At 47.1% G+C, this 12,588-nt stretch overlaps 2 protein-coding genes across 6 annotated transcripts; one reads left to right on the top strand and one right to left on the bottom strand.

Moving 5' to 3' along the window:
• Position 1: 1 nt before the first annotated feature.
• rpa2 (replication protein A2) lies at positions 2-4,669 on the bottom strand. The gene is made up of 9 exons (XM_018741304.2): positions 4,506-4,669; positions 4,102-4,196; positions 2,871-2,972; positions 2,343-2,456; positions 2,045-2,119; positions 1,535-1,651; positions 1,106-1,228; positions 796-890; positions 2-393 (listed from the first exon to the last, which is right to left on the bottom strand). The coding sequence occupies exons 1-9, from the start codon at positions 4,516-4,518 to the stop codon at positions 306-308; spliced, it is 822 nt and encodes a 273-aa protein (XP_018596820.1). The 5' UTR covers positions 4,519-4,669; the 3' UTR covers positions 2-305.
• A 968-nt stretch (positions 4,670-5,637) lies between these two features.
• smpdl3b (sphingomyelin phosphodiesterase acid like 3B) lies at positions 5,638-11,802 on the top strand. 5 transcript variants are annotated; one of them, XM_029246370.1, is made up of 9 exons: positions 5,638-5,713; positions 6,384-6,634; positions 8,525-8,738; positions 9,098-9,195; positions 9,446-9,589; positions 9,669-9,838; positions 10,549-10,729; positions 10,894-11,027; positions 11,281-11,802. In XM_029246370.1, exons 2-9 carry the CDS (start codon positions 6,532-6,534, stop codon positions 11,644-11,646), a joined length of 1,410 nt encoding a protein of 469 aa, XP_029102203.1. In that variant the 5' UTR covers positions 5,638-5,713; positions 6,384-6,531; the 3' UTR covers positions 11,647-11,802. The 5 variants fall into 5 exon arrangements, with proteins under 5 accessions (XP_029102203.1, XP_018596616.2, XP_029102204.1 ...); XM_018741100.2 differs by lacking the exon at positions 6,384-6,634 and having other exon boundaries at positions 5,661-5,713; XM_029246371.1 differs by lacking the exon at positions 5,638-5,713 and having other exon boundaries at positions 6,194-6,634; positions 8,525-8,636.
• Positions 11,803-12,588: the final 786 nt, after the last annotated feature.

The raw sequence follows: 12,588 nt of genomic DNA, 5'->3' as shown, positions 1-12,588 counted from the left end.
GCAAAAGAACAGTTTCATACATATTGCTGCTATTAGGAGACTAATTTTCTAGTATGGTCAAAAAGACCGGATAAGATCAATTCTGGGGAATGGACACTATGTTGAGATAACCTGTTTCTGTAAATCCTGGGTAAACCCCGAGCTCTTCATTAAGCTGTCATTTTACACCAAAACAAATCAATTCACACAGGTGAGGCCTCCTACAGAATCATCCTGATACCACAAGTCACCGAGCTCAGACTGAGATACACCATCTTTTTAATACTGGAGTCCTTTTGAGAGGATATGGGTCAAATCCAAGTGCTTCAGTCATCATTGTCTGTGGATCTGAAGTGGTCTTCATCAATAGTGGAGAAAATGTGGCCCTCGTTGCTGAGGAACTCCACAGCCTGTCTGCATTGGAACCAGAGCAAGAGAGAGAGGACAATTTAGTGCGAAAGGAGATGATTCAAGAGCAATATGCATATCCTACACAGCCCAAAAACAAGTACAACAACACGTACGTGAACTGCACGGTTCAAAGTATTTTTTCTGTACTTCCATTCATCTTAAATTTAACAGCAGAACCCTTCTCAGTGAAGCCTCTGACATTTCATGTACACTAACCACACCCATGTGCACACTCTAGATGACAATATTTTTGTCTTCAGTACAACTTAGGCCTATGAATACGAATGCTCAGAATCTAAACAGTGAGACATATTGAGCTATAAGAATGAATACATGGTCAGTTCAGCTGAGGCAATCTTATCCAAGGTGCTGACCATCCAAACAGCAGGAGAGGGAAGGACTCACTTGATGACGGAGATGCTCATGCCACTGAGCCTGAGCTTCAAGTCCTGGATGCTGATGCCTTGTGGGTCTGGGCAGCTCTTAATCAAGCTCAACACCTTCCAGACAGAAAGAGTCAATAATTATGTTTGCTTGGCTCTGCTCCTCTCAAATGAACAGAAGCTCCAGAAGTGATTTGGGTTCCTTAATGACAGCAACACTTCCCCTTGTGAGCAAAGTTCAGATCGAACATTAGCTGCTTCAGACAGGCATAGAGAAACACCGCAAGTCAGGCGCAAGACCTGTGTATCTAGGCTCTCAGGTTCAGACTCACCTGGTTCTGACTGGGGCTCAGGCCGTTGTTGGACATGTCTATAGCTCCAGAGTAGCCTCCACTAATGCTAGCCATACCCGGGCGGGCCATACCGCTGTTCATTCCTCCTCCCGCTCCACCCATCTGGAAACAGGTACAAGTTCCGTCAGACAGATGGTGGCCCATCGAAGTCTCTAAGCTGCACACTACACTCAGCAAACTACTACAGCCAACTTAGCATGTGTCATCGTGCCGTGGTTATTGAAGAAACTTCTTCAGATGAGTCAAAGTCTTTACTGATTATTCAAAATAAGGAAACATTTTCAAATATTTACAAGCATGCAATTTTTAAGACTTACACTGCTGTCATAGAGTGGAGCAATTTTTGCGAGTCTACAGAAAGCCCTGGACCTCAAGAGGGGTAAAGAGGCATGACAACGGGGCACTCACCATGCCCTGCGGCTTGCTGAGCAACATGTGTGTCTGTATGACTTCCAGCATGTGTGACGTGATCTCGTTCATGTCCTCTAGAGGCCTCACGCTGAAAGCCACCACTGTCTTGTGATTCTGCAACAGAAAGTGCCAATGAGTCTAGCGAGGGCACAAGCAGAACCCTACCCTACCCTGCCCTCCCCACTGAACACGGACCCCCCAGTATCAGGGGTCCAGGAGGAAACGCTCTTCGCATGTGTCACAGTCCTGCTCAGTCAGGCACTGAAACGTGGCTGAGCAAAAATGTGGATGTTTGGATGAGGCTCGAAGTACCATGCTCACACACACTTACAAAAACAAATTACATATGAGTGAATGCTCTTGAATGTTAGCACATGCCAGTTCGGAAGAGCGGAAAACCACGTCTCTTCTGTGTTCAAATTAAAATGGACTTGAGAAAGAATTCCTTAAAAGAAGAAAGCAACTGCCCGACTCTACCCCAGCAGCTAATCGTTAGAAACTGTGTACCTGGAAGGAGCGAAGGTTTCCGTAGACTTTAACATAGGTTCCAGGAGGGATAACTGTGCTCTCCATAGTGGGGTCCTGCACAAAGAGAGCAAGCCAGGAGAGTAACAAAGAACCCACCCGACTGGTCTTTCCCATGATAATGCTAACAGAAATCTCGTAAAATGTATCCATGGCTCTTCGTAACATCTTACAGCCCTCAAGTGTGAGCTACTGAGAGATCAGCTTTTTGGCCTCTACACTGCCAGTGCAAAACACACACACACACACACACACACACACACACACACACACAGCTTACCTCTGTGTCCACCCACTGTTTGATGTCCATGGGAGGCCCAGTCATGTCATCGACTTTGTACTGGATGTTTGTCATGGACTTCTCTGTGTTCCTAATGATCCCCACCACAGTGACCTGCATGGAGAAGGACAAGTAACACTCACACAGGCTATGGGTTCCAGACTGCTTCTTGCAAACTGGCAGCCGAACGTAACACACAATGAATTTGTGAGGCATTAATATGGAGCTAAGGTTCTGAAACCTAACGTTTAACACGTCTGTTCCGCTAGGGAGGGGAGAGAGACCGCAGGCCGATTCATGTGCTACTGACACGGATTTTGGCTGCTGACCCCTCAGTGAGAGTCCCGACCCTAACGAGAGGTCAAACAGCTGCTATGGACATTATTTTTTTCTAATGTCTGTTTAGGCTATTACTTCAAGAAGAAAAGTTGCATTTACAGGCAGGAGGGAGGTAGGTAGGCTGAGCTGTGCACGCAGAAAATCACACCTGCACTCTGCAAAGTGGCCATGGGATGGTTTGGGACTCACCTGAGCGACCTCTACTTCTCCTACCCTGAAGACATCCTCAGCCTGCACTGCAGACAACAGCTGGGAAACCGTGCAGGGGACAATCTGCTGGGCCCGTGTTCTCTGTCACACAGTCATACACACTTCTTTTCAGATGTCATTATGACCAACTAAAAACTTATTGCTAACACCAAAATCAGAAAAATCTGAAAATTTGTTAGATTGTAAGTAGTGCTGCAACTGCTGAAAATTGATAGAGTAATCAGTTATTACAATTGTCCTGGTAAATAATACAGTAACCAAATAAAAAAAATATTTTTGTGTTTTAATAAGGTCACACAAAATATACAGGAGAGGGAAAAAATATGGAGTGCCTGAAAATGAACACTGGCTGTTTCATTTCACAAAAGTCAACACATTTACTATGTGAATGGTATTTTTAAAGTCAAAACTAACCCTGTTTGGTCATGACGAGCCACATTAGTGACAAGAGTTTCAAAGAGAACAAATTTACTATATAATTTAAGCACATTTTAGGAATAATGTAAGACTTGCAGGAATGAGTGGAGAGATTTCAATGAACAATAAAAGTGTTTTTTTTTTTTTTTGTGGTACACTTTAACCTAAAGATCATCCCCGGATAACCCTTCATGCAGCTACTCCTGTAAATGTTTAAAAAACCAGAACGAGCTTTATTGCCAAATATGTTCACACATAGAAGGAATCTGTCTTGGTGACAGAAACTTCCACAGCACAGACAGAATGACAGTGACAAGACAGATGAGAAGATAGAATATGTGAATGAAGGATGGGAGGAAAAAAAAAAAAAAAAAAAAATCCTTCATGCACATTACATGTATCCCATACAAAAAAAAAAGAAAGAAAATTACAAGGAAGGTGATCAGGAATTGTCGCTATTTAGATAAAGTTTAATACAGCTACTTGTATGATGAGCACTGATTCATACGGTGGAAAGAAACTAACTGTACTTAAGAATAATGCATCTGCATCTAAGTGTCTCTTTCTGCTAGTGTAATGAACAACTTGTATTTTCTATGAGATGCTAGTTACTTTGGAGAAAAGCATCTAATAAATAATACATGTAACGAGGGTTGCTGGGGGGGCAACATGATGTGGAGGTTAAAGGAAGAACAGAGGACAGAAAATGGGCTGCACGGGGAGCGCGCGCGCGCGCGCACGCGCACACAGGCGCGACGAGTCCTGGAGCCGCTCTTTCACCTCACTTACTTACCCCCTTTTTTTCTCCTCCCTGGGAAGCGGCGGGGGACGCGAAGCCCCCCGGGGACTGAGTGTATCCCCTCCCGACGCCGGACTCCCCGTAGCTTCCTACACACACACACACGTCATATTTGTGACGAGATCATATTTTTGTGTCGCTGCACATAATAATTAACAATAATTTATAAATGATAATTGTGTCGCACCTCCGTGAGGCGTCCACTGTGATACAATATTACAGGTTATTTAAAAACAATAACATATCACCAAATGTTAACTTATTTTAAACACGACGACACACTGATGAGCTGCAGCCGGATGATCGACGATGATGTCGATGACGTCCAAACTCACTCGCTCGGCCACAAACAAGAACCAGCAAAATACGATTCAGAGACATGAGGGTTCAAAACTCACCTTGATTCCACATTGTTATTAAGTCTATTAGAGGTGTGTCTCTCTTTATACAAACACATACGATATAGCAAAACAAATGTCCAAACAGCGCGTCTGTTTTAACCGAAAGCTTCTCGCACTAGTCCGCGCGCCACTTTTCGACAACACTGCGCATGCGCCACAAATTTGCCGCGAACCGAGCCTACGCCGCGCAGCCCGCCGCCCAATCAGAGACGAGATGTTTGCAGTCTTCCTCTGTGGTTACATTGACGCGAAGGCTCAAGGGAACGTCGAGGTTTGTGCTACAGAGTGAACAGCGCCACCTTTTGTATTGGAATGTGTATGGCAAGAGAAAATTGAAGCGCGTTAAATCATTTAATAAATGGGCTCGACGAGAGTTTTATCGACGTTAAAAGCACACATGATGGAGCAATTGTTGAGCGCCGGGAGGTTAATGTCTGAATAATATAAGAACTGCACCCCTGGTACCAGGCTTGTGTCCTCGAGCTCAAAATGTTCATATATTCTGCAGCATCCCCGTGCAGTTCTGCCATGACTACTGAAGATGTTGTTGTATCCATTTAATAAGATTTACTGCGTCAGTATTTTTGCATAAATCATGCGTGTCAATTTTGGAGCTCAGGAACGCATAAAAAATTATTTAAACTAATGGCCTTATTGGGGGGGTCTGGGGTCTGTGTTCTCACATGTTTTTGGCATTTAATGTTTTTAAGGTCTTATTTGAATGAATGTATGAGTGTTCTGAGAGATCAAATGGAAAAATGGAGAATATTAATGTTACTAAGAGGAGGTATGAAAATTGCTATATATTTAGAATTCTCTGCACTGGCTTTCTATAGCTGCCCGGATGAAATTTCTGATGTTCAGGACAATAATAGCATTTGTACACTTTTCACACGGAGTGTGTTGAACAAAACTCGAAAGCTGAAGTGTTTTGCAGTTCAACGGAAGATTCCAGTGGTGCGTAAATGTCCAGTGTAACGAACGGAGCGGCAGTGCTTGTGGCCCCATGTGTGTAAAGTGTACCTTGTTATAATAAGGGTGGGGTGAAGTGTCTCCGTATCCTGCCCCCCCACCGTACAGGAGGCGCTGTTGTGCAACTTGCGGCTTTTACTTGTGTCCCACAATTAAACGTTGACAATGAAGGAGTAAGAAGAACAGCAGAAGACGGGAAAGAACAGCGGGGACCTGTGGACCCCTGAACTGTGGTAATACTATGCTCCACACACACGTCACAGAGTCACGTCTTTGCTCCCCAGTCCCGGACACGTCGTTACACCTCAGGGCTCTAAATGTTGGATTCAAAAGAGTGTAAACGCTGTGAATTCTGTAAATCGTAAAAGAGCAGCGTGTGCGAACATATAATATAACACAGTAATGCAGGTCGTTACAATATAACACGGGGTGGAAGATACGAAATATAATGAAACACGTCTCTTCCATCATGGCCAGTAAACAAGGTGGTTTGCCGAACAAACTGAAACAGCAGATATCAGTTCAGCGTGAGGTCATGGTGTGCTACAAAAAACATAATATATATCTATATAATACAATCTCACTCCGACGGACTGGCGTCCTGTCCTGGGTGCGTCCCTTCCCTCTCCAGCCTTACACCCTGTGTTGTCGGGTTAGGCTCCGGTTCCCCGCGACCCTGTATGGGACAAGCAGTTTCAGATGGTGTGTGTGTGTGTGTGTGTGTAATCTCACTCCTACAGTGTTGGCAGAAAGGCACACTAGTATTTCACTGAGTGTCAAAGAGAACCTTCTGGATTCATACTTGATTATGAGATAATGTGAGTTTGTACTTTGGATTTGTCCCGAACGGCTGTTATCTAATCGCTGCCCAACTTTTACACGTGTGGCCGTGTGGAAATAAAGGGACGAGAAACCAAGCAAGCGGACAGTTTCGGAAAGCCTTCGAAGAGCTGGGAGAATCAAAAAAAGTCCAGGAAGCCGGACAAATCAGCGCACGAAGGTCAGAGCTGGAGGTGAAACGACTCCGAAAACCAGCGCACTTGACGCCGCGATGGAGCCGCTCGCCCGCAGTCCGCTCTTCCGCAACCTCCCGCCGCTCCTGCTGCTGCTGCTGCCGCTGGCGGGCTCCGGCGGCCGGACCGTCGCCGCCCGCGGTGAGTCCCCGGTCTCCGGAGGTCCGGAAGCGGCGCCGCGGAGCCGCGGAGCCTCGGGCCCCTGGGATCCGCAACGTGAAGACACTTTGTTACTTTGTCGCTGCCCTGCTGTTCTCCTCTTCGTTTGCGCTTCATCACACTTTGCTCACTCTCCTGTCGCTCTCCTCTTGTTACCTTTAACGTGGTAAAGGGACAAAAGGTGTGTAGAGAGTGAGAAAACTGTGAAGACCGACTGCTGAAACATATTCGTAACCTTTATTTAACTGATGCCTTCGCCCGACACGACTAAAAGCGTTAGATAATCAAGTGAAACACTAACCCGCAGGGTAATATTACTGTACCACCTATTAGGGTATAAGTAGAGTACCTTGAAGGGTACTAGTCCATGGGAAGTAGAAAGTCTCAGCTCACCTGCTACATGCAGGATAACGTATGAGGCCAGTTTTAATGTTCATCTTTTGTAACGTGACTTTTTTGTCCGCCAAGTAGCTCAGTGAGGGAACGAGTGGAACGAGCGGTAACGTTACCGTAAAACAATCAATGTAATGAAATTTACGCAAAGGTGTCCAAAAGTGTGACAGCTGTGCCTCAAGTGCAGTAATGTACAGTAGGGGGCAATGTTTTCCCTCAGCTCTTTCCTCTCGGCCTCCTGTCTCCTGGTTGCTTTGGGCAGTGGCGGTGCAATAATGACTGCCAAGTCTCCCCCGCCCGGCACAACTCCGCCGTTCTTCGCTTCGCTCATTGAATACACTAACAGTTCATTGTGGTAAATTGCCTTGTTTCTGCGCTTACTTTTAATATTGTGGTGCGCGGCGCCGTGGGTTCGGACGGGGCGAAGAAGGACGCGGAGGCAGCGTTCATTTCGAACGTTTTATTGGAACGCCAACGCACGGGGAAATGACGCTCTCGGTCCGAGGACCCCGTTTCCTCCAGGACCTGCGCGTCTAGCCAGCCTTCCCAGCCTGCTTAGCACCTCCAGGCTCCTTTCTCTTTCTCCCTGGCGGCAGACGCAATCGCCCCGTTATATTCCCTGTACGTCACCGAACGCTAACCAATTAACATTTAACACATTTCCCGCTCAGAACGGTAACGCAGGTCGTTACAGTATAAATTGCGTTATTGATTGTTTATTGCCGTCTACTCCATTTAAGGAAAACTCAAATAGTTTCCGAAACTTTCTGCTGAGCAACATACCCACTAAGGATCTCCTTAATTGTTTGATAATCGTGAAGTGATTCATACCATGCTCAAATCACAGGTTGATGCTATATAGGTGTTGTGCAGTTTTTACTTGTATTCGGGAAGGTAAGTTTGGGATTTTGGATAGACTGAGAACGCATTATTACTTTTACTATTTAAAATAACGGGAAATATGATTTCGGTATCCGAAAGTTTGGTATCCGTATCGTTTTCTGGAACTAATTAGTTTCGTAAATCAAAGGATGTTTCCCTGTGTTTACATTTATTCATTTAGCTGATGCTTTTCTCCAAAGCGACGTGCAATGTTAAGGTTACAATTATTTACCCATTTAGACAGCTGGGTAATTTTACTGGAGCAACAGAGGGTAAGTACCTTGCTCAAGGGTGCTACAGCCAGAGGTGGGGATCATTTCCTCCACACGCTCCAAAGACAAGCGGTTCAGGTGAACTGGCCACTCTAATCTGCCCTTAGCATGAGAATGAATGAGTGAGCGAGTGAGTGTGTATGCATATGTGGCTACCCTGTGATGGACTGGTGTCCTGTCCAGAGTGTACCCCCAGTTTGGTGCTCATTGATTCTGAGACAGGCTCCGGACCACCGTGACCCTGACCAGGGTAGGCACTTCTAGAAAGTGAGTAAGTAAATTGGATGTGACCGTCTTTTTAGTAAAATTTCATTCCATTTTTCAGGTAGCTTTTGGCACATCACAGATCTCCACTGGGACCCCAGCTACACAGTGACGGACAACCCCGGCCTTGTCTGCGCCTCCACCGGAACTCGGCCGGCGCCGAACGCTGGCAGGTTTGGTCACTACCACTGCGATTCGCCGTGGGACCTCATCGACTCATCTATAAATGCCATGAAAGTTATTCTTCCAGAGCCAGATTTCATCATCTGGACCGGGTATCTTTGCGACACAAAGCCAATCGACACCAGCAAGAGTGATGATATGGAATGTAATAGTTTCAGGTCACGTCAGAGGTTTCAATCGTTTGTTAACCGATAACAGAAGGGTGCGGTGGCACGGTGGGTTTGGCCGGGTCCCGCTCTCCGGCAGGTCCCGGGTTCGAGTCCTGCTTGGGGTGCCCTGCAACAGGCTGGCATCCTGCCCTGGGTGTGTCCCCTCCAGCCCTATGCCCTGTGTTGCCAGGTGCTGGTTTGCTGGGACCAGCAGTTGTAGGCTGTGTGTGTATAATTGATAATGGTAACTGAATACTTAAAAAGGTCAGTTCTTTGTTAAAGTTTGTTTTACTTTTTCGTAGGGACGATACACCTCATGTACCCAACGAGCAGCTGGGAGAGGAGGCTGTTCTCTCCATCGTTGGAAACCTCACACGCCTCCTGCAGCTGGCATTTCCAAGTATGTCTTGCCAAGAGGGCTTAGTCTTTACCAGTGCATGGTCATCCTGAATTTTTTTTTTTTTCTTTATTTACTTTGCTAATATGGACTATTAAAAAGAAAAAAAATGTTAACGTTAGAACACCTTTTGTTGCCAATATAAAAACATAAAATATTACCTATAACCTTTATATGACAGTCACTTTATAATTTTGCTGACATTTATGTACTTACGAGACTGGTAGCCTGACAAAGTTCATGTCTGTCTCAGAAACTAAGGTTTACTCTGCACTGGGTAACCATGACTACCATCCCAAGAGCCAGATGCCACCTGGCCAGAGCACCATGTATGAGCAGATGGCCCAGCTGTGGCAGGATTGGCTGGAACCCGAATCTCAGCGCACGTTCCAGAGCGGTAGAGGCTCAGGAAATGAATAGAGTTTGTGTGCAGTGTTAAGAGTTGCAGAACAACAGCAGTCCTCCTCTGCCCTCAGGTGGTTATTACAGCGAGCAGCTGCTGAACAAGACGGGGTACAGGGTCCTAGTCCTCAACACTAACCTGTATTACGACCAGAATAAACTGACGGAGAACGTCGCGGACCCCGCGGGCCAGTTTGAATGGATGGATAACATTCTGACAAGAGCCGCCCAAAAAAATGAGAAGGTCTTCACGTTTCCCTCAGTCAAACCCAATAGTGAATAATGAACATGATGCTCTTTAGGTCGAGTGAATATTTCTATCCCTCTATACATCATTAATAATGCCTTGCGCGGTGTGGGGTCCGAATGGTCCGGAGCCTATCCCGGACGTCCGGGGCACGAGGCGGGGTACACCGTGGATGAAATGTCAGTCCGGCGAAGGACAAGAACACACATTCCTTCTGTCACTTACTGTAGATACACTATTAGCAATTTAGTCACCAATTTACCCGAAACACACAGTACAGTACCGTGCCACCCTGACTGACTATAATAATCAGGTAACTGAATATTTCTAAGAGGAAGCTACATTCCGGGGTTTCTCTGCTGTTTCGTGATCTTTATTAATTAGTTCATTGTGTTACTGTGGAGCAGGTGCCTCACAGCACCTGGGGTTAGGGTTAGGGTCAGAATCCACGTGTTTGGGTTCCCTCAAGGTGTTCCGGTTTCCTCTCACAGTCTGAAGACGCGTTCCAGGTGAATCAAAGTTGCCCTTTGCGTGAGACTGCCCTGTGAATGGCTGGCATCACACAAAAAGGGGCGTACCCCTGCCTCGCACCCCGCTCTTTCGGGATAGGCGCAGGACCACGGCAACCCGGAACCGGACAAGCGCTTATTGAGAATGGACGGAGAGAGGGTCTTCTTGTGAAGGACTGCCTTCTATTTCGTTGACAGGCGTACATCGTGGGCCACGTTCCCCCAGGTTTCTTTGAGAAAAAGAGGAGCAAACCATGGTTCCGGCCGGATTTCAACCGTCGCTACCTCGAGCTGGTCCAGAAGCACCATGCGGTCATATACGGACAGTTCTTCGGCCATCATCACACCGACAGCTTCCGCATGTTCTACGACTTGCAAGGTATCCTTCGCTCAAATCTCAACTCTGCAGCTGGACAAATGTTGGCAGGGAGCGCGGAGGAGCCTGTGCAGAGGCCCATCCCGGCGATGTCCTTTAAAACCAAGACGCAGGACTGACGGGCTCTTGGCTAAGGTCACAGCTCCATGTTGCACTTTCTGTACCAGGGAATCCTATCAGCACAATTTTCATAACCCCTGGAGTCACTCCTTGGAAAACCACTTTGCCTGGAGTGGAGGATGGAGCCAACAATCCTGGAATTCGCGTTTTCAATTACGACCCCAGCACACTCCTTGTAGAGGTAGGACGTAAGGAGACACAAACATCCCTAGCTGCTTACGGTGCTCTGGCACTTTCCTAATGTTCTCGTGGTGCGTACTCTATTATTGTTATTATGCTGATGGGATCACGGGACGGCTACGGCTGCCGAGTCTGTACTCGAGGCCCCGTTTTAACGTGGGTTTGAAAGGTTACGCACGCTCGCGGATCCCTGGCCAGGGTCAACGGAGGCACCGATTCCACTGAAGCCCTCTCCTGTCCTTGTTTCTATAAAGGACTCTGTGACCTACTACCTGAACCTGACCTACGCTAACGCGATGCGGGAACGCTGGGAGAAGGAGTACCGGCTGTGCGAGGCCTTCCAAGTGCCCGATGCCTCCCCGTCCTCCATGCACGCCGTCTTAGAGCGGCTCGCAGGAACCGGCTGCGACCTGCAGAAGTACTACGAGTTTAACTCCGTCAGCTACGACCTGTCCGCGTGCGATGCGGACTGCCGTGTCGACCACATCTGCGCCATCCGCGAGGTGGACTTTGAGAGGTATGAGCAGTGCCTGCTGAGGGAGGGCACAGCCGCCACCCCCCTGGCCTTCATTCCCTTGCTCATTCCCACGGCACTTACCATATATTGCGCCGCCCTGTGACACTCGGACCCGCGTTGCCTGCTGCCGAGGTTGACGCCCTTACACCGGTGCTGGCATTAGCGAAACGCGTGCCACAGTGTGTTGAGGAAGTAGTTGATTTTGCTGTCATATTTCTATGAGCTTCCATTTAATTGAATCGCTGTGGTTAAAAGATTAAACAGGCTTTAAAAAGTGACTTTCAGAGATTGTCCTTCATCGTTTAATCAGTACAAAAAGCATCTACATGGTGAAACTGCACTTATCACAAGTTTTTGTACGACTCGGTAAAACAAGCGCATTGAGCGTGCGTGTGTGTGCGTGTCCGCGCCTTGCAATACTGAAATGTACGGTGTTGAAAGTGGTTATTGTACCCAACGTTCCACCCACTGGAAAATTATCTCACTTCAGCCCCGCCTTCTTATTTCAGTGTAACGGTGGCTGATGAGGACGTATCTTTTCAACAGTGTCGTTTGTCACTGTCGTGTCACGCCGTCATTTCTCTCGTGTCACTTTTCTCACTGTGACCCTTCGGTGACCTCAGCTGAACTCGCTTTATTCCTCTGTTGATCTCATTAAAGGCAATAGGTGGGTCAGCACTGCGGGCTGGAGCAGCAATTTCGTACTCTTTAAAGTGCTTCACCTGTTTCCTGACACTGCTAGCAGCCAGGCGGGCGTCTCCCCCCCCACACACACACACACACACACACACACACACACACACACACACACACACACACACACGAAGATCGTGCGCGAACGTCGGCTTCATAAAAAACCCAATCACTACAGGCTCCAAAAACACACGTTGTTACGCACGTGACGTTTTCCATTGAACCGACACACAAGAGGTGGGACCACGAAACCGATCCCACACCTTTCAACATTTTCAGGCAGTTTCTGGTCATTCCAAAATGCTTCTAGTACGACCATTTTTGTTTTTGATTTTCTATTCGCATTTGATTT

This window comes from Scleropages formosus, chromosome 19 (genome assembly GCF_900964775.1).
Source record: "Scleropages formosus chromosome 19, fSclFor1.1, whole genome shotgun sequence".
Taxonomy (NCBI): Eukaryota; Metazoa; Chordata; class Actinopteri; order Osteoglossiformes; family Osteoglossidae; genus Scleropages; species Scleropages formosus.
The sequence above is the reverse complement of the archived record's forward strand: the minus strand, read 5'-3'. Positions and strand labels throughout refer to the sequence as shown.

Coding starts and splice junctions, on each gene's coding strand:
- rpa2 (XM_018741304.2), bottom strand. Junction 2,973..4,101: donor AGGGAGGAGAAAAAAAGGGG/GTAAGTAAGTGA, acceptor ACTGTGTGACAG/AGAACACGGGCCCAGCAGAT. Junction 2,457..2,870: donor GAGAAGTAGAGGTCGCTCAG/GTGAGTCCCAAA, acceptor TTCTCCATGCAG/GTCACTGTGGTGGGGATCAT.
- smpdl3b (XM_029246370.1), top strand. CDS start 6,532: ATGGAGCCGCTCGCCCGCAGTCCGCTCTTCCGCAACCTCCCGCCGCTC. Junction 9,196..9,445: donor CCTGCAGCTGGCATTTCCAA/GTATGTCTTGCC, acceptor TGTCTGTCTCAG/AAACTAAGGTTTACTCTGCA. Junction 9,839..10,548: donor CCGCCCAAAAAAATGAGAAG/GTCTTCACGTTT, acceptor TTTCGTTGACAG/GCGTACATCGTGGGCCACGT.